The sequence below is a fragment of the Numida meleagris genome, chromosome Z, assembly GCF_002078875.1.
Source record: "Numida meleagris isolate 19003 breed g44 Domestic line chromosome Z, NumMel1.0, whole genome shotgun sequence".
NCBI lineage: Eukaryota > Metazoa > Chordata > Aves > Galliformes > Numididae > Numida > Numida meleagris.
In genome coordinates, this window is record NC_034438.1 from 41217682 (window position 1) to 41242094 (window position 24413).

General features: G+C 36.3%; 1 protein-coding gene across 12 annotated transcripts in view; it reads right to left on the minus strand.

Annotated features, from left to right (window-relative positions):
- The window catches only part of AGTPBP1 (ATP/GTP binding protein 1), a 68614-nt gene that overhangs the window by 13714 nt on the left and 30487 nt on the right, over positions 1 to 24413 (minus strand). For 8 of the 12 annotated variants that reach the window (XM_021379539.1, XM_021379538.1, XM_021379536.1 and 5 more), the window contains 13 exons: positions 21827 to 21918; positions 20672 to 20788; positions 19498 to 20207; positions 15989 to 16072; positions 15738 to 15824; positions 15499 to 15647; positions 13926 to 14013; positions 13068 to 13212; positions 11491 to 11644; positions 10611 to 10791; positions 9008 to 9137; positions 8534 to 8665; positions 4096 to 4272 (listed from right to left, as the gene is read on the minus strand). In XM_021379539.1, the coding sequence (XP_021235214.1) occupies positions 4096 to 4272; positions 8534 to 8665; positions 9008 to 9137; positions 10611 to 10791; positions 11491 to 11644; positions 13068 to 13212; positions 13926 to 14013; positions 15499 to 15647; positions 15738 to 15824; positions 15989 to 16072; positions 19498 to 20207; positions 20672 to 20788; positions 21827 to 21918 (2246 nt within the window). The other 4 variants (XR_002433143.1, XR_002433145.1, XR_002433144.1 and 1 more) reach the window with 4 other exon arrangements.

Sequence of the window (24413 nt, forward strand, 5' to 3'; positions counted from 1 at the left end):
AGAATTGTATTGCTAATTGGTAGATTCTGAACATTCTTCAAATACTTCTGTCTTGAACAATTGCAAACTTTATAAATGGAAAAGTTGATTTAACTTTTCTTGCAGCTTCTCTTTTTATCAGTAGTCTTCGTAAATGAAGTGCTTTTTACTAGCAAGAAAACTAAAGCAATACTATAATTCTATAAAAAGTCATCCTCCAGTCAAATGGCACAGAAACCTGAAAGCAGTGAACAAGAGTTGGATACTAAGTATTATTGTTAATAGTAATACTACTTACCTCTTTTATAATGCTTTTGTGCTGTAGGTTTCAAAGCACTTTATTAATAAAGGAAGAATTATCCTCATTTTACTGATGGAGAAATGGAGGCAGAGAGGGTTGAAGCGATTTGCACAGTGTCTCACAGCATCTCACTGACCCCGCTGGGAACAGAAATCAGTTCTCCTCACTCCCAGTGCAGTACCTTATCCACAGAGGCCAAATTTTTGTTTTTGTTTTGTATTTGTTTGCACATCAGTAACATTCGAAGCCCCCATAGCTGGGGCTCCACTACGCTAATCACAGGAAGACACAGTCCCTGCCCCAAAGAGATTAAAATAACATTAAGGACAAGAGGCAACAAGTATGCAGAAGAGGAAGGAGAAGGGTAACAGCAATCTCACTGTTACACAGATTACTAAGGTGCACAACTTGATGTTGAGAAACTTTTCCAATCATTGTCTATCTGTTGCCAAAGAATGTACAGTTAGTTGGCAGGCTCCTTATAGACAATATAAGAGGAGTGACTCCAAGTTGAAGAAGGACAAGAGCACAGTACGAAATAAAGTGCAAAGACAATTGTTAGAAAGATAAACAGCGTGTGCGTGTTTCATGGCTGCTATTTTCAGCACAATAGAAACAGGATATAACTAAAGAGAGACCTAAAATGGATCAGATGAGATATATGTGTCTGTAAAGCACTTGTACAGCAATCTGAATTGAAGTAAAAGCCTAAGCCAGAGACTGGATTTGCTTTTGTCATTTTTTTAAATAATGGAGAATGCATTGATAGAGCTGCCAAAAATAAAAGTTAATCCATTCTTGATGTACCATGAGACAGTTCTCTTACTTTCCATGAACAAGGTACTCAAAGTTTGTTCCAGGAAATGACAAACAATTCCACTAAGGAACTGAGATGAAGTTCACTTTCACTGAAGCCTTGTTCATACTCTTCTTGATCTTATGAATACATTTGACTACTACTCTAATATCTTCAACTGTGGCCTAACAATGTGCCTTAAGTGTTACACACACTGCTTTTAAGCACAAACTTAGCCATCTGAAGGTAGCTTTTTTTTTTAATTCACATAGAATTTCATTCTTCTTTCTTTATATTTTACACAATTGTCATCCTTTTAGACAGTAATATTTCATACTGCCAGCTGAAGTCTGTTACTAAGTATGTCGTGCAAATGGCTTCATCTGACTAGCTCTTCTCAGCAATGAACTCTGATGTATAAGGACAAAGATGCAAAACAAAGGCTTAACAGACTTCCACATCAAGTTGAGAAGTATCTTCCTGTAATGTGTATTTAAAAGATTGAAAATAGTCATACTAAGACTTGAAGAAGTCATTTGGACAGTAAAATGTTATGTTGTTCTTTTCATTCAGTAGAGACTACAAAGATCTGATCATTTTTGAGAATTCAAAATCTAGAGATGGAAGAATCATGATAAATTAGTTCTCTTCTGTGCACCGTAAGATTTCCAAATGGCAAAGCCTTCTCAGTGAAGTTAAAAATTAAGTTATACTACCAAACTTATTACTCTCCAAGGTGTAGATTTCCTAATTCAGTTAATGTTCAACTTTCATGTTATTTGAATTACTGAAGCAATTTTCCTTGTATCTGGCATCTTAATTATAATCCATATGTCTCTCAGCATTGTCTCACCTCAACTTTTGGCTATAGTATACTGAATTAGAGATGATCAGGCAATATTTGCAGCAGTAACTCTCAATGTATTACAAGAACAACGTACAAGCAGTTGAAGCAAGATTGCTTCCAGAGAAAACTCTGTCACAGATGATCCTAAATTCAGGTAAGAACTTCAGCGAAACAGCTTCTTTCCTTCCATGCTGGAAACAGTCTAGCATCACCACTGAGTAAAATGAAAAATAATTAAAAAAAAAAATCAAAATTGATATCCACCTTTGGCAGAGACTCACAATTTCTTTCCAAAAGAACACAATTTCTGAGTAATCTTCATGGCTTAATAAAATTCTGTGATAACAGTAAGCCAGAAGAAGAGAAATGTTCTTCAGTCTTTTACACAATACTCAATTCATCAGACTGGAACATTCATGTCCTTCAGGGTGTCAAGCAGGAGGGAAGGGAATTTCTACAGTTTAACTCCTTTTGTGTTTTGAAATAACATATCATGAAATATGTCAACTTATTTATACCACGTGTTCATTCACAGAGCTGTTGGCCTTTCTCTCTCCGCAGAAAAAAATCCCAGTCTCTTCATCTCTTTGAAGAAATGTTGCTTTTCTCGTTCTGTCTAGTAGCTTCTGCCTTTCAGATATATTTCCTTAATAAACCAAAGCAGTAAATAAAAAATGAAGGTTCTTCTTGTATGTTCAAAGGATGACCAGACCTCACAAACTGTTCGATTCCAAATGAACTAAGTGACAGAAGAGCAATTCGATCTCATAAACTTGTTTATGACAAGGGAGGAGGATCTTCCGAGTAAGTGATTTTTCCATTGAATACAATCATTTTTTCCTCCCTTACAGAAGAAGGGCTTTGAAGCCTAATTTTAAAAGCTTGTTCATAAAGTATCTCAGTTCATCTTTCTTATGAACTTTCTATTGTAATACTGCAAAGGCCATGAATGTTGATGCTTCTATGAATATTCCAGAAGTTTCAAAGTAAGTTACTTGGATAGGTTGTTTTTTAAAGCTCCATAGTGTCATCATCTGAGGAACAACTGAAATTACAAAGGAATATTCTGACAATAACAGGAATGCTTCTATTGTTAATTGAGAAAATTAACTTGCTCATTCAGTAGTTACAGACCTACTAAAATCCATTGCAAAAGATCAGTCTTTTTGTTGTCTGGAGAGATAAGCATGGGTGTTGGACTACACATTAATACATTAAAATTCCTTGTTAAACTGTTTTTTCTTCCCCTCTCTTGTCCTAACCTTATGGTTTCTTTTCTTGTCAAGCACATTATTTTTGACTTCTGGTCATTTTTTCTTAATTGGTAGTTCTTCATCTCTATTTTGAAGCAGAGGAAATTGTGACTTTTTCTCTGAACATTCACTTCAAAAACTTTCTTCAATTTGTAGCTAACTTTAACACAGTGACAGAAAGTGAAGACATGATGTGAGGGTTCTTTATTCCTCTTTATTTTTTGCTTTTCTACAAAGATTTTCCTTGCAAAGTAAGTTCTCTGCTAGTGAGAAACAACCACCAGGGTCACCTATTGTTTCTCAAACATGCAGCCCTATTAATTCTTTTGAAGGACACAACTTGAAGACAAGTTCCAATTTGAGAAGTGAAACAACTATCATGAGTTTACCTGAAGATAGATATTTAGTAGTGCCAGTAAATCAATATGAAATTGTTTCATTTTATAAGCTTATTTCTACAGCCACACAGAAAAATTCTGCATGGAACCTCACTAAATACTTGCTGAAGAACCATGAACTGGCACGGCAAACTCTAAAATTGCTACATATAAAAAAAAATTCTTATTTTACTATTAGTATTTATCACCATCTAATCTTAATAATCTACTAGAAAGAACAGTTATCTAAATTGTTCAATTACATGCATTCATATGTGCTATAAGCAATAAGTAAGAGTAAGCTTGTTAAATCAGCCAATAAGCATAGCATACAATGATACATTTTAAGTGACAGACATAGACTGTTATGCAACCAACAATAATGCAAGTAATTTAATTTAATTTTACATTAGAGTACAGAGATCTTAGAGGAGTTTTAAAAGTCTAAGGTGAACAAGCAAGCAAGCAGGTTTATAGAAAAAGATACAATGCAAATGGTAGAAATTATAAGCAAGAGCAGTTTAACTTATATACTTCCTTACCTTATATTTGCCCTGGTCACATCCACACAATGTGCTTTCCATTGTGTAGCTCCTCTGTACTCCTATCTCCCTCCAGACAACAACTCGCGCTGTTGACTCCTTGGACTTTTCCACTACAAAGCTGCAGCTGCCCATACAGAACGCTGGGGCAGTTTGACTCAAGATCTTTGGGAGTACCTGCAGGACGGTAATTTGAAAGAGATCATAATTATTTTATTTCATTTATGAAAGGGAGGCAAGGGAGAATATTCAATTGCAAATTGCCTTTAGAAAATCTGGCTGTAGTTAGATTTAACAGACAAATAATAATATTGCACCGGCTGGAATTTTTAAAACCATATCACAGACTCATAGGATGGCTTGAATGGGAAGGGACCTTAAAGATCATCCAGTTCAAACTCTCCCACCATGGGCAGGGTTGCCACCCACTAGATCAGGCTGCTCAGGGCCACATCCAATCTGGCCTCCAGGGATGGAGGCATCCACAGCTTCTCCGAACGACTTGTTCCTGTGCCTCACTACACTCTGTGTAAAGAATTTCCTCCCATCTTTCAGTTTAAAATAATTCTCCCTTCTCCTACCCCTATTAAACCATGTACAAAGTCGGTCTCCCTCCTGTTTATAAGCTCTTTTTCAGTATTGGAAGGCTGCAATGCAACCTCTAAAGAGCCTTCTCTTCTCCAAGCTAAACAAGCCCATCTCCCTCAGCACATCTTCATAAGAGAGATGTTCCAGGCCTCTGATCATCTTTGTGGCCTCCTCTTGATCTGATCCAAAAGCTTCACATCTTTCTTATACCAGGAGAGCCACACCTGGACTCAATACTCCAAGTGCCCTCACAAGGGCAGAGCAGAGGGGGGCAATCACCTCCCTCACCCTGCTGGCCACTACTCTCTTGATGCAGCCCAGAAGACAGTTGGCCTTTCGAGCTTTAAGCACACAGTGCTGGCTTATGTTCAGTTCTTCATCCACCAGAACCTCCAAATCCTTCTCCACAGGGCTGCTCTCAATGAGTTCTTCTCCCAGTCAGTATACCTATCTGGGATTGGCCAGACTCAAGTGCAACATTTTGCCCTTGGCCTTGCTGAACTTCATTAGGTTCACATGGAACCTCCTATCAAAACTGCCTGGGTCCCTTTAGATGGTATCCCTTTCTTCTGTTGTATCAACTCAGGTTGGTCTCATTTGCAAACGTGCTGAAAGTACAGTTGATCTCAATGCCTACATCACTGATTAAGATGCTGAAGAGCACAGGACCCAAGACAGGCCCCTGGAAGACACCACTCATCACTGCCCTCCATGTGAAAATGGAGCCATTTACCACAACTCTCTGGCTGTCACCATCCAACCAATTCAACTGAATAGTCCAGCCTTCAAGTCCTTATCCTTACAATTCAGATATAAGAAGGTGGTACGCAACCATGTCAAAATCCTTGCATAAGTCCAGGTACCCAGTGCCAGTTGCCCTTACTTTGTCTACTGATGCCATCACTTCAGCATAGAAGGCCACCAGATCCGTCAGGCACGATCTGCCCTTGGAAAAGCCACACTGGCTGTCTCATATCAACTCTTCATTCTGTGCATGCTTTAACATAGCTTTCAAGAGTATCTGCTCCATGATGTCCTCAGCCACAGATACAGGCTCACTGGCCTATAGTCCTCTGGGTCTTTCTTTCTCCCTTTCTTAAGAATAGGAGTGATGTTTCCCTTTCTTCAGTCACCCAGTACTTCTGACAGCCATGACTTTTCAAATATGATGAAGAGTGGCTTGGCAACCACATCAGACAGTTCCTTCAGGAGCCTGGGATGCAAGTCATCAGGCCCCATAGACTTGCACATGTTCAATCTCATGAGGCACTCTCTGACCATCTATGATCTCACAGTGAGGGTATTTTGCTCGCCTGACCCCTACCTAGAGGTTCAGGGACATGAAAGACATGAAAAGGCTGGCTGCCACTGAAGACTGTGGCAAAGAACTCATTGAGCACTTCAGCCTTCTCCAAGTCTGTTGTAGTTAGCTTTCCCTTCTCATTTATCAGAGAGGAACACTCCCTTTGGCCTGTCTCTTCTAACCAATCTACCTACAGAAATGCTCTTTGTTATTTTTCACATCCCTCACCAAGTTCAGTTCCACCTTCTCTTTCCAAATCCCACCTCTGCATGCCCGTACAGCATCCCAGTTTTCTTCCCAGGCCACCTCTCCCTGCTTCCACTGCCTGTACTTTTCCTCCTTTTCCCTCCATTTGATCAGCAAGTCCTTGCTCAGCCATGCTGGTTTCCTGCCTCCTCTGCTTGATTTCTTATGCTGGAAGATGGAGAACTCACGTGCTCTCAGAAAGGTGTCTTTAAAAGAGCTGCCAGCTCTGCTCCATTCCTGTGTCCCTAAGAACAGTTTCCCAGGGAATACCATCCACCAATTCCTTAACCAGCCTGAAGTTCTCTCTCTTGAAGTTCAGGGTCCTGACTTCACTCTTTGCCAGGTCCATAGTCCTCAAGATCACTAATTCAACCAGGGCATGTTTGCTACACCCCACACTGCCTCAAATCTTAACCTCTTTAAGGATCTCTTCTGCATTGGTGAGCACCAGGTCCAGTAACGCTGGTTCGTATCTCCAATACTTGGATCAGGAAGTTACCCTCAAGCAACTCCATGGGTCTCCTGGATTTCATGCTTTATTGCTTTCCCAGAAGACATCAAGGTGGTTGAAATCCCTCATCAGGATGAGATCCTGCAAGCACAATGCTTCTTGTAGCTGAAGCAAGAAGGCTCACACCCAAAAGGTTCAAAATGACAATAGATTTACCATTTCCTATTGTTTAATCCTATTGCTAAATGAAATGTTAATCGCATGCATAAGAACTGTGAATTCTTCAGGTGACCACCATCCTCTTCTAATTCACCCAGATAATTTTGCTCAAATTAAGTGCACAACATAAGCCATACAGTTCACAAAGTATAATTCAGATTTCACACTGTTTCATGTTCACAGGACAAATATAGAAAATCAAAGAATCACACAGATTGGAAAAGACTTTAAAGATCACCAAGTCCAAACATCAGCCTGACCTACCAAGTCCTATTACTAAATACTAAATTCTAAGTCCCATTACCCTTACTGCCACATTCACATGTCTCTTAAGTAAAAGGGATAGCAACTCTACCACTTCCTTTGGCAGTCTGTTCCAATGCTTGACCACCACCTCCATGAAGAAGTTTTTCACTGGATACACTAGCATCCAGTGTAAACCTGCCTTGGTGCTTGAGTGCACCCAGGTGCAACTTGAGACCATTTTCTTGCATCCTATCACTTTTCACCTAAGGAAGGAGACCAACACCCACATTGCTGCAAGCTCCTTTCAGGCAGGTTGCAGAGAGTGGTCAGGTCTTCCCCCTTCCTCCCCTTTTTCTTCAGATTGAACAACCCCAATGCCCTCAGTCACTCATCGTATGTTTTGTTTTCTAGTTCCTTCAACAGTTTTGCTGTTCTCTGAATATGTTCCAGCAACTCTATATCCTTCTTGTAGTAAGGAGCCCTAAACTGAACTTGCTTTTAACACTTCATTCTTGAAGAAAAACCAGCCTTCCAGGACTCCTTTGCCTTTCAGTACTACTCTCCAAGGGATTTTGGCAAGCAGGTCTCAAATTAGGCCAAACTCTGCCATCCAGAAATCCAGTGTAGCACTTCCGGGAATCACTTTCATTACTTCACTGAAAATCTAGAACTCTTATCAGTTCATGATTGCTGTGCCCAGGACAGCTTCCAACTCTCACATCACTCGTATGTCCTTTACCATTTGCATCTCCTTAGAAAACCTAAGTGTTTTAGACACTTTAAGTTGTACAGATTTCCAGTTGCCACAAGGAGGCAATGGAGCTATGCAGAAGAAAATTATCACATAATTTCTTGAATCTTATTTTAGGAATTATTAAAAGTTTGTACAATTCAAGAGATGTTGCTTGCAGTTGATTATGTTTATGTTTTAGGGGCACGTGCCTTAATTGTATGTTTTCAACACAAATCTTGCCTCTTTCCTTATATAAAAATGAGTATCTCTGTATTTAGCATATTCTCTTGATGCTGTAATATTATTTGCCACACTTAAATTATTCTTTTTTTAATTGACTAATTATAAATATATAAAAGCATATTTTTCATGCATTTGCTGGAAGGTATTGAGCAGAAAAAGCACACAGCACTAATTAAAAGCAAAACAAAAAAAAAGAAGTATTTTGCTAACTGTATTAGCATAAAAATTATATTTAAAGCTGCCAAAATATTTTGACATATACAAATGGATTAAAAAGAGAAAAAGAGATAATTCTAAATAAGACATTATGCTATGAAGTCACTGTGTGATCAGAATAAAATCAGGAAGTTATGTGGAAAGTATATTCCAAATTCATGCCAACTGAAAAAGGTATGAGTGTCAAACTTACTCTGTAACCAGGGTCTTCCATTATATCACAAGAGGCAGTATTAACATTTGTGTGCCACATTGTCTCTTTGATGCTGCAGCCATACATGAATACATTCTTTTTACGAGAGTGACCATGATAATCACAGTAAACCTGCAATTAATCATACGTCAACATAAAGTCAAGGAACATCAAATTTAAAAATCTTTATTTATCCTTCTGTTGCATTTATATTTTCACTGTTGAATGTGTCAAAAAATTGGAACAAAACTCCTTATATACTTACGCATTGTGAAGAAAAGGTTTCTAAGAAATGTTTGACCATCTAGCAACAAAAACAGATTCAGATTTAAAAGTTTTCAGTAGACTAGTTCACTAAGTCAATTTTTTAAGTTTGATACAGTATACAAGATCCTATTAAAGTGTTTATTTAACAGAACTGCTATATAGACAAAGTTTGAAAGATTCTGAGATTGATTATACAGATATACTCACCAGAGGTAAACGTTTTACAGCAGCCAGATATTGCAGTAAGCCTTTAGCATGGTAAATTGTGGGATGCAGATCTGGATTTGGATTTTGCCACTGTCTGTTTAAATCTTCTCCACTTAAAGAGCAACGGTGGCTATTACGGGGTGGGGGATGAAAAACACAAGTTGTACTGTATTTGTATTACCTTGTTACTTTTCAGTAAGACTCTCTTCTTACCTCAAGTTTTCCTTGTCACTACTAACTTCTCTGGAAGAGTTTGGTAAGAAACAATTTTCAGTTTTCTAACATTGCAATTAATAGAAAAGTTTGAGGTATTTTTGTTTTTCCTTTCAAGTTGTGTTACAGAAAATGTAAAAATAAATCACTTCTAAATGTAGTCTATTGTAATCTTGCCAACATGTTGTTGAAACCGAAGCCTTGTGATTCTACTTAAATGCTAGTTCAAAATAATTAATTTCAAAAATCTTTACAGCTCAGGTTCATTGACTTCTGTAACAAAAACTAAATCAGAAATCTAAGACTTGAAACATGAAGTGATTAGGAAACAACTAGCTATTAGGAGAACAAGAAGAAAACAAAAAAGTAGCAAAGATCATCTCTGCATTCAGCAAACTTTCACCAAGAACTTCTAAGATAGCAGATATTTATATTTCTACAGTTATCTAAGGTATATTTGTCTTCACACTATGTCTGATAGGACAGATTTCTTAGCTAAATTTTCAGTGATAGTCTGAATTATTTAACTTCAAATGTTCAGTTATATTCATACTTTTTCCTATATAAAGTCAGGGTTGTATTCAAATTTATAATGTTTGAGCATTTTTACTCTTTTTTTTTTTAATTCTGAAAAACTACCAATAACTAGAAACAAGGAATTGCAGATTCACTGTCCCAAGATTTTGATTCCATGAGAATTCCATGTAATCAATAAAAACTGCTGAATGCTTACTAAAAGAACTATCAATATCCCTTATATGAAGTAATCCTTAATTTTATTCAGAAAAGTAGTAGTAAGTAAAAATACTGCTATTAGGCTTAAATTAATCAGGATACTCTTTTACCCTCTTACCCCTTCTCTTACAAACATAATACATTTTTACCCTTAATAACATACGACAATACAGCCACTTACATAACATCATTCTAAAAACTACAAGAAAAAAAAAGGGGAAAAAACAATGTAAAAAGGTGCATCAGATACAAGGGTTTCTTTTTCATAAGAACCTTGAAATAGATATGCATTTTCTAAAAACAGCTGAGCTTTCACATAACACTCTAAATTTATCAAATATTGTGCGTAATAGTAACTTTTTTGTAGTTTAGAGAGATGATTAAAATAATTTCAAATTATTAACAGATGACTATCACTCATAATTAACTGACAATACTTTTTAAAATTTCTGGATTCATGAAACAAGTGCATCTGCCTCGAAGGCCAAAAAAGCGGAAAAAAAAGAACAGTAAGGTCTAGCAATCTTGTAAGTGATTTCCTTGTAATTAAATATTGCACGGTTTGGGGATTAATTTAGATATTTTTCTAATAAATTACAGATGCAAAGACTAAGTATTACTGGTTAAATATTTGTGAGTAAAAACTTATGCTTACTTCCCATTGATGACACCATCTGGATTGAGCATGGGAATAATTTTGAAAATATAAGATTCTCGTAAACTTTGGGCACTTGGGTTATTGCTCATAAGATATTCCAGTGTTCCTTTCATAACCCAGCTTGCGTTAGTTTCTCCAGGATGTACACGAGCAGATAGGAAAATATAAGGACGATTTCCTAAAAGAAGCATGCAAAGAAGTTGCAAAATAAGATAATTAAGCAGCCTACTAACTGAAAACAGGCAATAGCCTGCTTCATTTATTAGTGTAAAATACATTATTTGTGAGCTCTTTTTCAGAATATACAAATAAATGGGGAATGCTTAATATAGCTTACCAGCACATTGCCAAAAGGACTGCTAATTATTGAATTCTCACAATACAGCTTTACTAGCGTGACCCAGTGATTACGATGAGTTTGATGTCTTTTTTTTTTTTAATATGAAATAAAAAATTGAGGAATGGTGAGCAAGTGCAGTTCAAATCAAAAATAGCTTAGATATGGCTATACATTTGGCTCCAGGAGAGATTTTCTTTTTGACAAGCAAATATTCTGAACTTTTGGAGAAAAAAGTAACTCAGAAGTGATATACTCCCTTCTAAGGAGGGTTGCCTGCAAAACGTCGCATGCAAAAAATATCTATCAACTGATTTAATTCTTGAAAGAAGTCACTTATAAATATTCTTATTGGACTACCACAACCATTTTTAAATATAAAATAAATGTTGGATATTAACCCCCTTTTAATCTTATGTGATCCATTAACTGTTTTTTTTTAACATTACTATTTTTACAAGGCACAATAGTTAATACTCCATGTTTTTCACACATTTTCTACATTATTTTCAGTTGCTGAGAAAGAAAAATCACACTTACTGAATTGACAGATATGTTCATAGTAATTTGATTCCGGCATGGCTGTAATAGTGACTAAGGGACAAGGGTTGCCAGCCAGAGTCTCACAGAGAGCATCTTGTCGAAAATATATCTGTTGAGGGTTGTGCATAGATTCCAACTTCTGAAGATGCATCTTCACCACGAAAATAATGAAAAAATACATCAACTCTTTTGCAATAATTTATGACAGCCTACTCCATGTCCTGTTTAATCCCTTTTTATTTTTGTCTTTGTAAACAGTGTTAAAGTTTCCATCATAACTTTGAACATCAAATACCACTCTCTGTATATCTAACAAACTGAATAATTATGTTACAACTGCTTTGAGGAAGAAGGCACAGAGAGTAAGCTTCTTCATTTTCTTCTAGATGACACTATAAGGGTACATGGAAAGTGAGCACCTCTGCTTCCTTTAAGTTACCTTGGGTGTCCACACTAGGGGTTTACAAAAGTTCTGGTAGAATGTTATATGTGAGTGCCAGTCTCTTCCATGCTGCTGGGTGGGTGAGTGTCTGTCTCTCTTGTGATTACACACTCAGCCTTGATATTACTGACTGAATGTGCAAACAGGAAAGCTGCAGCCAAATCTGTCAACCTGGGACAGAGATGCTTGAGTCCCTCAGCTGGGTTCTGTATAGTTTTCCAGTCAATTATGATTTATTATTCTCAGGAAAACCTTTTAGTCTGAAAGTATATATATATATATATACTATATATATATATATATATATATATATATATAACAAGTATATATATATATATATCTTTCCCAGCTACTGTTCCTTAAAATCATAGAATCATAGAATTGCTCAGGTTGGAAAAGACCTTCAAAATCATCAAGTCCAACTGCAACCTAACCATTCTACCCTAACTCTAACAGCCCATCACTAAGTCATGTCCCTGAGCACCACATCCAGATGGTTTTTAAACACATTCAGGGATGGTGACTCAACCACCTCCCCGGGGAGCCTGTTCCAGTGCTTAACAACCCTTTCTGGAAAGAAGTTTTTCCTGATTTCCAACCTAAACCTCCCCTGGCGCAACTTGAGGCCATTTCCCCTTGTCCTGTCACCTGTCACCAGTGAGAAGGTGACAGGACAACCCCCTCTCACTGCAATCACCTTTCAGGCATTTGAAGAGAGCAATAAGGCCTCCCCTCAGCCTCCTCTTCCCCAGACTAAACAGCCCCAGTTCCTTTAGAGTCTCCTCGTAGGACATATTCTCCAAGCCCTTTACAAGCCTTGTTGCCCTTCTTCGGACCTGCTCCAGCAGGTCCAATGTCCTTTCTGTACTGAGGTGCCCAAAACTGAACACAGTACTCAAGGTGGGGCCTCACCAATGCTGAGTACAGGAGCAGGATTAATTCCCTCATCCTGTTCCTTAGGATAACCCTCACTCCCTGCCAGTGTAAATACTAATATTTTATTAATGTTCTCAATTTTAAACTCTCAGCATTTTGAACATTACAGAAAGAAGTAGAAATTCACTAATGAATGCTCATGTATCACAATGTCCAAAAATACAAGTATTTATGTAATACATCATAATCTTCTCACCTTTAACGTTGAGTACGTATATGGATAATGGTAAGCAAAGTAGCAGACATCATCTTTATGTTGAAAAGTCACAGTGAATGTAATTGTGTAATAAGATTTTCCTTTCTGACCCCCAGCAGCAATAGAACTTCTTGAAAAATGATTCCTAAGTTTAAAAAATTAAGATAATAAAATTAAGATAATAAACACACTAGTATACTATTCATTATCATTGATTATTTCTGATCACACATTATAAGAGGAATAAAATTTTTAGGGATTGTATTTCTCTCCCTTGCTTATCTAGGTTAAATCCTCTGGTTCCCACAAACTGTAAAGAAACTTAAGGAGAGCAGGAATACACATGTATAATATTAGGAAGCTATGAGTACACAAACAAACAAACAAACAAAAGAAGCAAACAACTTTTGACCAAGGAAGGTTGCACAAGTAAATGCTTGTCTTCTCATCCTATGTTTTTTAGGATTGCTCTACAATGATTGCACCATGTAAAACAAAAGACAAAACACAAGTACCACTTAGTTAATACTACTGGAAACCACCATTAATGTTTTAAGTAAGCTTGTATGTGTGCATTTCATTAACAGGTTCTCTACAATAGTTGGCAATATCTGATGAAAGATGAACTACTTAAGCATCAGCTGTGTGCTATAAAAAAAAAAAAAAAAAAAACAAGATTCAATATATTCTGTTCACTTCTGTTATTCTCCACAGTAACTTCGAAAGAAAAATGTATTCAAAACCAAACTGCTAAAATATAATTATCAAAAGTTAGAAGCAAACATTTTTCCTCAGACATTCTGGCTATACTAATCTCTGAAGTAGAAGCTTTACTGTATGTTTGATGGGTGTACTTACTTATAATAACAAATATCTGCCCCAACACGAGTCCAAGAGGGTCGAGAATTTAGTGCTTCCTGAACAGAATACATAAGTGGCTGCATACCTTAAAGGAAAAATGCATTTCATTTTAATGCTTAACCTTAAACAAGATCTTACCAGTAACAGACCACATCAGCATTTTTACATGTCTACAAACTAGATACGCTCATTTATTAAGAGAGTATATTCACATGAATATTTAGATATTATACACTCTTTAAAGTAGGTGATGAGACTGTCCTTCCTCATCACTTACTACGTTTCACAAAATAGCAAATTAAAAAAAAAAACAGACCTACACAAGATGAAAATGAAACGAGTAAAGGAAAACCATGGTTAGCACAAACAGTAAACTATGAGAATCTTGGGTTCCACTCCATTCAACTCAGCACTACAAAAAGGCTTCGAAGAGAGTACAAAGAACAGAGACTATCATCCATTCACATGGATAGCTGTAAAAGTGACTTCTCGTTTCAGAACTATAATACCTTTTTTTTTTTTTAAAGTAACAGTTTATATTTTTTGGAGAGTATAGTTAAATTGAATACCTAACATCAAGCTGTAGTAGAAAACTCTAAATAACAGTTTTTATTTCTTAGTTAATTATTGATATAGATATATTGACTGATTCATTGTACTTAATAAAAAGCAGAAGTAACTATCAAGTATGTGTATGCAACATATGAATGAATATCTAAGGTAACTGGTGAAGATTAGTAAGTAATTTAAAAACATTTTGCTACTGTTCTAACTACCTGGACATTCTTGGAGCCCTTATCAATGTGAATTGTAAATTATGACAAAGAATATTGTGTTAATCTATTCCAAGAGTTTGAGGGTGTGTGGGAGAACATCATCCTTCTTTAAGTATTAAAGTATTAAAAGGAATAACTTCAGAATATCCAGAAGGAAAAAAAAATACAAAATAAGAGTTTTTACACTGAACGACAGCCTCCCTTGCACAGAAAAAAAGAAATAAAGGCGTATCAAGCAAACTTTTGGAATAGGCATGAAGCACCGAGAGCTAGAGATTACAGGAGTCACATATGAGACCCAGTAGTTCAAAGAAGACTTGTCTTTCCTTCTCAGCAGTGTGCCTCTCTTCTTATCAATTAGACACCTCTGAATTGGTCTTCATCTACTTTCACTTCTGAAAATACACCTCTGTTCAGGTGGTGTTAATACATTAGCTGTCATTCTCCTCCACCTGTGCTAGTCAACAGGCATCAGTGGTGTCATCCCCACAAGGGTTTTAAGACATGTTGTAGTTGCAGCCACCAGTAGAATTCTTTTGTTTTGGCTTCACTCACAACAAAAAGTTACTTTAGAAAAAGATGGATGGTGTTTTAAGATACCTTTTCTTTCTTTTTAATGGAAATTTGTCAAAACATTCTCCAATAATTCTGTTTAAAAAATCTGATTTGTAAGAAAACATGAATGTACCAGTTCCCAGGAGGGTTGAGGGGAAAGGAGGAAGGGAGCAGCTGAGCTGTCTAGTACGGATATTTTTCTACATGCTTCTTCTCAAAGTATGGGAAATATATCTTACCGTAGTTAAACTGACTGTTTGACTTTTCACAGTTGATGATGTTAAACCGGTAACCAATGCCTGTTTTCATTCCACTGACTTCAAAGTAAAACCACTGATGATAATGATTGCTATTTATATCTGAGTTCAGAATTAGATCATACTCGTTTCTAAAGATTAACAAAAACAAATAAATATTTTTTTAAAAAAATCAAAAATGAAAGGTCTTGCACATAAAAAGAAAAGAATAAATATCTTACTTTCTGATCTGAATTACTTTGCGCAGGTTTCCAGACTCAAATTTGGAATTAAACTTCAAAACATCCACTTCTTCAGGTACTGAACAACTAAGGGTACAAAAAGAAAAGGGACCAAAATAAATAAAACAAATTTACTAAAACAAACTCAAAGTTAATTTTTAGTCCACACTTGATAATTAAAAAATTATTTTGAATCTTTCCATAAATACTGTTTTTCCACAAGCATTGTTTTCAGCAGGGTAAAAACCTACCTGGAATTATCGAGGTCATACACAACTCTGTCTATAATGTCATTTTGATGAATTAGTCTTTCAATGTCTTGAGATATTTTTGTCCTAAGGTAAAAGGAGAATTCTCATTTAAATTGTCATATACTGTTCCAATTACAAAAGAGAAACTACCTCGTACAACAAAGAAAACTGAAAGAAATTAACATGAAGACAGTGAGACAGATTTCCTAAGAGACCTCAGACTCATTCCCATTTATGTGCACAAGCTGTAGGTGTTCTTAATTTTAAACACCTGCATTCACAGCTGACTGATTTTAATATTTGTATGTGAGACAACTGAGTTTTCATGCACACAACCCACTGAATTTTATCTTTTGAAAAAAATGCACCTCTTCATAATTTATGGTAGAAGCAGGAATTACTCAAACATTATTTATGTTAATGCTTTAATCTAGGACAACACTTCATAATATTAGTAACTTACTTGAGTCCTACCATAACTAAAATTTAGTTTTATATAGTATGTCGTGCAGTGAGTGTGTTAGTGCACTAGCTTTTCACCTCTGGAGATCTATGTTCATTTATCGACTAGGTAACAAATAACAATGAATTTGGTGATGTCAACCAAATGTCAGGTGTATGTTTATCCAGATCATAAAACCATTGCACAACTGGCAGTATCTAGGTCGTGGCTTGGAAAAGTAATAATGTTTTGCAGTTCAAGAATGAAATATAGTGGCAGAGCTGTGTGGGAAAGCTTGCACAGCACCTGCAATAAGAAGAAAAGGAGTCAGATTAACAATGAAGAATACAGGAGCAGAGCTGTAAAGTATGTTCAGGTCGGAAATTCTCCATTTAATTAAAATAAATATTGTTGACATAAGTTAAAAAAAAAGGTAAGTGCAGAACTCCTGCACCTCACTAAATTAAGAGTAACTGGAAAAGTAAGCAAGTCACAAGTCCAATGTACTGTCATAATGGCAAAAATGCTGACTCACCACAATCTATTACACCAGGTTCAGTTCAGGGCAGAAATACAAATTTTTGTTCTTACACAAATAGTTAGCTCTCAACATGCTTCACTTTTAAAGAGTCGATAAGGATTCCTACTATCACAGGAGTTTTGCCAGAATAAAATCCATTAATGAACAGCAGACATTCAAATACCAAAAAGAAGGAAGAAATGGTATCCAAGACACATACTAAAAGGAAGACTCATAGGTACCAAAAAGTCAGAAGAGAAGCTATTTAAAAATAGTTAAAGGAAAAAAATATGCAAATCAAACCTCTGTGTTTATAGGTCAGTCCTCTGTTGATCCTGATTTACCTTCTAAGAGTCAAATGATTAGAAAACAGTAGTGTTCAGCAAAAAGCCCTAAAACTTTAAGGAATAAAAAAAAAAAAGTAGGTATTTAATCTCTAATTCATAGAGAACTGAATTATGGCAACCCACTGTTTTCTAAAGACTTAGCTGATAAGCAGTAACTAACTGCTTATAGTAAAAAGAACATAAATAAAACTGAATGCCAGAAGTATTTGAACAAAACATTGCAGAAGATTTTAAAGCTTCTGTGTCCTCTTCCAAACTCAATGTCAACAGCTTCCTATAAACTATGAATTCCTAAAAAGATTAGGCCCTTTTTGAACAGCTTCCCTTCTAAGAAATTTGTTACATTGCAATAACAAGACTGAGTCATTTGTAGAAAACTGAATTCTTAGAACAGCATACCTGAAAAGGCTGACACAAGATTTTTGATTAAAGATTAGCATCATTATATTAAATTTCTTTTTTTGTTCTATACGTGAGCTGTAGGTATACATTCAACATAGATAATACAATTCAACAAAAATAAAGCACTTTAAAGAAAAAATAAAATATAGTCCACAACTACCCTCATGGTTTAGAGATCAGCTTGTACAACCATACAAGAAGGTCTGTAGGTTAAAAGACAGAGTTTAACATAGAAATTTATTTCTAAGAAGAATGAGCAGTGGAATGACACATTTTATTTGATTTTAGAGATTTCAGTCAATATAGGGTTGCTCAGAAAAATTCAGAATGATTAAGTATAAAAAAACTATGTGAAAATTTACACGATTTTCTAAAATGCATTTCTTAATCTTGAGTCAGAAATTAGCTATCTTGATTCCAGATCAGCTCAATCTAGCTTAAAGATAAGCACACAGAGAAGATTTTTTCCTTACATGGAACAGTACTTTCTTTAACAGTATATATATTATGCCATCAGAGTTTCAAGTTTCTTGGTCATTTTACTACAAAGATCAATTTCACAACATGCCTAAAAATCAGATAAATTATTTTAATTATATAGCGTAGTTTTAAATGCACTTAATCACTTTATCATCTTCATCAATTGATAAATGTAAATACAGTGAGTCTCATCTAAATGGTTAAATTTGCAGGTAAAAAGCTAAAAGCTTTCAACCTAATAATTAATCAAGTGGCAAGATCTACTATTACATGTTCTGCAAAAATGCTCATACAGCTTCATAGTAACATAGTCCTATGCATATAAGCCAGCTCTTCATACTATCTCTGCAAATTGTTCTTACCAGTCACATTCATCATAGTTGTGCTGACGTGTTTATTGTCTTTCTGCAGATCTAACAAAACTGCATCATCAGCACTAAATTCTGTAATATTGCAAACATTAAAAACAAATACTTAAATGTATTAATTTAACAATTTTCCCACTGCAGTTTGCTTAAAAAAAAAAACAAAAAAACAAAAAAAAAGGTTTTTTAGCACAAGAAAAAGAACTGCAGTATCTTTCAACTATTAAATGGCCTGTATTTGCTAAGACCTGAAGGGAACACTCAGGCATCTCTATTCAAAAATACTAATCCTGAACACACCAGCAGGTTAGGGTATGGTTATTTCAGTGCTTTCTCCAGCTCCTCCAAAAGGATGAAAAACAGAAGGAATTCCATTCACATACATTAGAATCTGTACTTAACTTACAGACAACACAGAAAAGCCTTCAAGAAAAAGCATCAAGAGGTAATACTGACAATACACCTTCATGCTTACAAGCTGACAGAGTTCTTGGTTTATTTTTAAAATAGGCCATAGTTTCTTGCTAAGTATGATATTATGTAGTTAAACATAAGGTAGAAAGCATCACATCTCTAGTGTTCATCTTCTGATTTTGAAGTGTTAAACTGTTGTGGAATTTTTTGGGTTTGGGGCTTTTTTTGTTTGTTTTAATTGTTTTTAAATACAAACTACAAGATCTGGATGAGAGGGTGGAAGGGGTTTGGAAAGCAATATTACAAAGTAAACTTAGTATTCAGGAATTGTAACTATTGAATTAGAATTATGAATTGAAGATTCTGATTTTGTTCAGGACTTTCCACTGATTAATGTCTACTTACTTACCTTCAACTTTTTTTCCACCAAAAGTATTTTCAGATACAAAAGTGAAAATTGTATACATACCTGTTAATCTGAGCCTAAAGATTATTTTTTCAAGTAAGACAATAACAACAAAAGAAGTACAGTAACTCACCTTTGCACTCCATAAGGCCTTTCCAAGATAGGCTCCTTAAACGGGGGTGGAATATGGCCAAAATAATCAGGATAGGCCACTTCTGAATATTCAGGAATAGATTTTGTGGTTTTCACCATTTCAATATAAAGATCACAGTCATGAACTGGGGATACCTCAGAAACCTCAAGCACCGCTTGTTCCCCTGATGAATTAGATCTAGAATCCTCCTCCTCTGATTCCACTCCAGTGCAGCAGAATTTCCCCAGATGGACAGATGATCCTTCAAAAAGGCTATTTCCACAGGGTGAAACGTGTTCACAAGTTTTACTACAAGCAAGTTGGGTAAGGCTAGTTTTGTTTTCTTTTTTAATAACACACCCTGTAGCATAATACTGATCATTGTTTGCAGTGTTTTGCAGACTGATTCTGTCTAAGGCTGTCACAATTTCTTGGCTTATACACTGGCATGATGAAAGCAGATCCCTTTGAACATTTTGCTGAAGTAAGCTACTGTCTCTGACACCATCTTTCTTTGGTAGTACCAGAAAAGCTGGTCTTCTATTGTATTCCTCTGTCAATGATGGATTGCTCTCCTTCAAAGAAATTCCTGTCACTGATGGATTTGTTTCAGCTGAGAACTCCTCTCCTGCTGTTGGAACAACAATAGGTCCACCCAGATTTGCATCAGGTACAGAAGGCTTTGGTTCCTTGGAAACTAAATCACATTCCTTAAAATATAAAGGAAAAAAATGTGTGTTAAAACAATAAACAAGTAGCTTATCAAAAACAAATTATCAAGTCAATACCATTCACCAGATACTACAACTAGCCAATTTCAATAGGTGCACAGTACATTAAGCACATACAAGACATAATTAATCTTCATCAGCAATATCTCATGTCCTTTCTTCCTATTTTACTTTCTGCTGCGTGCAATAGTCAGACATTGGATAAACAGTTTTATATCTGCCCACTATCCCTTTCTCAGTCAGAATAAAGTCACACACAACATAACTCACTATAACATAAATAACTCACTATATAGCCCCCCTCTAGAACTCTAGCTCTAGAACTACAAATCGTCTCCCTTTTTTTAGTTGGAGCAGCTATCTTCTCAAAAAATAACCACCAAAATCCATTCCAGATTCAAGTCTCTCACAATGAGGACTGCACTGGGAATCATGCACTTTACCTGAAAGTTTTCAGTAAGTTCTGGGAAAAATTGCTCATACATTTTCAGTTCTTCTAAGGGTCGTCCCAATTCCTGTCTAGATTTCAGTTTGTTAATATCAGTTTCAATATCATCATTCTGAAAAACAAAGAGAACAAATTAATCTTCCCTCCAGGATTAATGAACTTCCAAAATAGTGTTATTCAGCTTTTACTTCTTTTGTGGCCATACTTTAAGAGTGTAATATCAATATTTTAAAATTAGTTGAACTGCACATTTCATCATGAGGCTTTAAAAGCAGCTTCATTTTATGTCTAAAACTCTATTTCAACAGAAACATCACAAACAAAAAATTTTCTTGCTTTCATCCAAATGTATTATGCACAGATAGCAGACTACACTTTACATGATATCTATACATAATCTGACCATCTCAACCTGAAAAACGTGGAGATTTCATCCGACTTGCAATGACAAATGTGTAAATGGAGGAAAACACTCCTTGCAATGTCTCATGAGTGCTTTGAATAGAAGCTGTCATTGCAGCCCATGGACAGATGATTCATCCAACTCCTGAATATACATAACATGAAAATATAGAATAAGGCAGGTCTAAATAAGCATCCTTTCATGTCCTCATTGGAAGGTGGGGAGAAGAAAAAGCCCTTCCAAAAGCATAAAATGGTGTGAGATCCAATCTCTACCTCTACAGTTGGCTGAACTTCAGGGTTACCTTACTGAAGCACTGACTTAGTCAATCTCAACCCAGAATAAGGGAAAAACTTAGAGCATCTCTTATAAATTACATTGTGTATGTAATTGGGAAGTGAGGGCTAAGAGATAAACAAGTTGTGAACAGAATGCTGCAAAAAGGCTTGCATACACTTTCTGCAGTGGTTTTCTCTGCTGTACTCCAGTCACAGTAAGTGTGGATGAAATAAGTTTTAAAAAAAAAAATCTTGAGGCAAACTGAACAACAAAGGTTGGCATTTCCAAGGAAACGTTAAGTTTCAGCATATATTTTAGTTTTAGAAATTGCCCTGAAAACCTTCTCAATATTATTTTCATATGTAAATCTATGGCTGTACATACAATTCAAGAAATTTAAATAATAATAATAATTAAAAAAAAAATGTTATGCCTGCATTTTGCCCTTCAGTTTTGTCTCATACCAACCGTAAAATTCTGGTCCTTGTCATCTTCAGTTTCAATTTCTGATTCAGTTTCAGCATCATCGTTGTCATCACTTTCATCTACTACATCATCCACTACAATATGAAAAGGTTTTGTAAGGCAGACTGTGCATTTATACCAATAGATGAGCTCAAAAAATATGTCCTCAGTTCATTTCCTTTCCACTTATTAGTTGATAAAAAAAAGTCAAGTCCCATAAAGCCTTGCAAATATTAATCATTATTACCAGATTTAAAAAACAAGAAAAAAAAACGACAACACCAACAAAATGTTTGTATGATAATTCCGCAGACTCAATTTATGACATTTCTATCCAGTTTAAGCAGAACAAAGATCTTTGGCTTAAAACAAAACAAAACCAAAAAAGACGCCCCCCAAAAAACCATTAAACAGTACATGACCCTTAGGAATACTTTACAGTGCAGACATACAGCATGACTCGAGCTCAGCACAAAACGAGATGGCTCTGAAGCCTTTTCCCAGTACTTACAGGCATGTCCAAAAAAATCTGCAGTTCTTAGCACCTATCAGTCATATTGGTTCATACTAGCCAGTGAAGTGTGGGACAAAGCGCTCTTTACACAATTTTTGACAAGCCCTAAGGGAGTCTAATAGTAGCTAGAAAAGAGTCAAAAACTTATCACAGGAAATGAGCAAGGAAAATACTGGAGGTGAGTGATCACTGCACCTGCTTAACAAAGCCTGGGAACTAAACTTTACCCCCTAAAAATAGAGCAAGATGTTGCTTTCTAGACGTGAAATTATTTATATGCTAATTATCAATTTCTATCTCAGTTAGAGACTAAAGGATCTAGTCACTGAAGGACCTAGGACTTCATCCCTCATAAACTAAAGAAAACAAGGGAAGCAACATAATTGTTTACACATGACAAAAGAGCATCAGGCTAACATTACCTGGTTATACTCACAGATGTGCTGCTTACAAGAGGTGAATTTCATCTTTTCCTAGACATTTTGTGGGTGGTTGTTTTTTTTTTAAGAGTGCTTTCCATGTAGGAAATTTGCTGATTGTCAGTAAAAAGCTCACTTAGAGGTTTAGAAATTACATTGATTTAATAAGGCAATGTATTGCTTTTACAATGCTGACTATACAAAATTATATTTTTGGTAAACTCAGAGCCATACCCCCCAACATTCTGTAATACATTATTTAATGCATGTAAACATAAAGAATGTAAAGCATTCTTTAACACAGAAGTTTTATTAAAAAAAAAGAAGAAATAATAACTCTATGTATCCTAAAAGTTTTTCCAGTTCTTTGTTTAAAGATTTCAAGTCTGTAAAGTAAAATATCAAGTCCACTGCAACAGAAAAAGGAGCTTCAAGAGAAGTATTACATGTATCAAAACACTGTACTTAAATAGAGATATAACTTCTGTGGATTTTACAATGATTCTGGATCTCTTTCTACTCTGAAAGCAAAACTCTAAACACTTGCAGTTTGAGTCATTCCTATACAAACCCTGAACAGGTATCAATCTTCTTTCACATTGTTATCACACTTTGTTTCAGAAAATACTGTGAATACGAAGATACTAAAAAAGCTAACTTCATCTCTTTGTTTTGGAATAACTTCCCCACAGTAACTTCATTATTTGCTTACTCAGATACTAAATGGTTTCCCCATGTCTGAAAATGCACTAAACATTCGCGTATCTCTTATTATTTTGGGGTAGTTAAACGGGGTGAACCTATTTTCTTCAAGGCACCAAGCAAACACTTTGCAGACAAGTGATCTCTTCAGCATCTTCATCAATGACATAGACAATGGAATCGAGTGCACCCTCAGCAAGTCTACAGATGACACCAAGCTGAATGCTGCCGTTGATACAGTAGCAGAAAGGGAAGCCATCCAGAAGGACCTGGACAGGCTGAAGAAGTGGGCCCATGTGAACCTAATGAGATTCAACAAGGCCAAATGCAGGGCGCTACACTTGGGCTGGGGCAATCCCAGGTATTTATACAGACTGGGGGAAGAAGTCCTTGAGAGCAGCCCTGCCGAGAACGACTTGGGGGTCCTGGTGGACAAGAAGCTGGACATGAGCCAGCAGTGTGCGCTGGCAGCCTGGAAGGCCAACTATGTTCTGGGCTGCATTAAAAGAGGAGTGGTCAGCAGGGAGAGGGAGGTGGTGGTCCCCCTCTACTCAGCTCTTGTGCGGCCCTATCTAGAGTACTGCGTCTAGGCCTGGGGCCCCCAGCACAAGAAAGATGTGAAGCCCTTGGAACAGGTCCAGAGGAGGGCCACCAAGATGATCAGAGGGCTGGACCACCTCTCCTATGAAGGAAGGTTGAGGGAACTGGTCTTGTTTAGCTTGGAGAAGAGAAGGCTCCAGGGAGACCTCATTGTGGCCTTCCAGTACTTGAAGGGAGCGCATAAACAGGAGGGGGAACGATTGTTTGTGAGGGTGGATAGCGATAGGACAAGGGGGAATGGTTTTAAACTGAGACAGGGGAGATTTAGGTTAGACACTGGGAGGAAATTTTTCACTCAGAGGGTGGTGATGTGCTGGAACAGGTTGCCCAGAGAGGTTGTGGATGCCCCATCCCT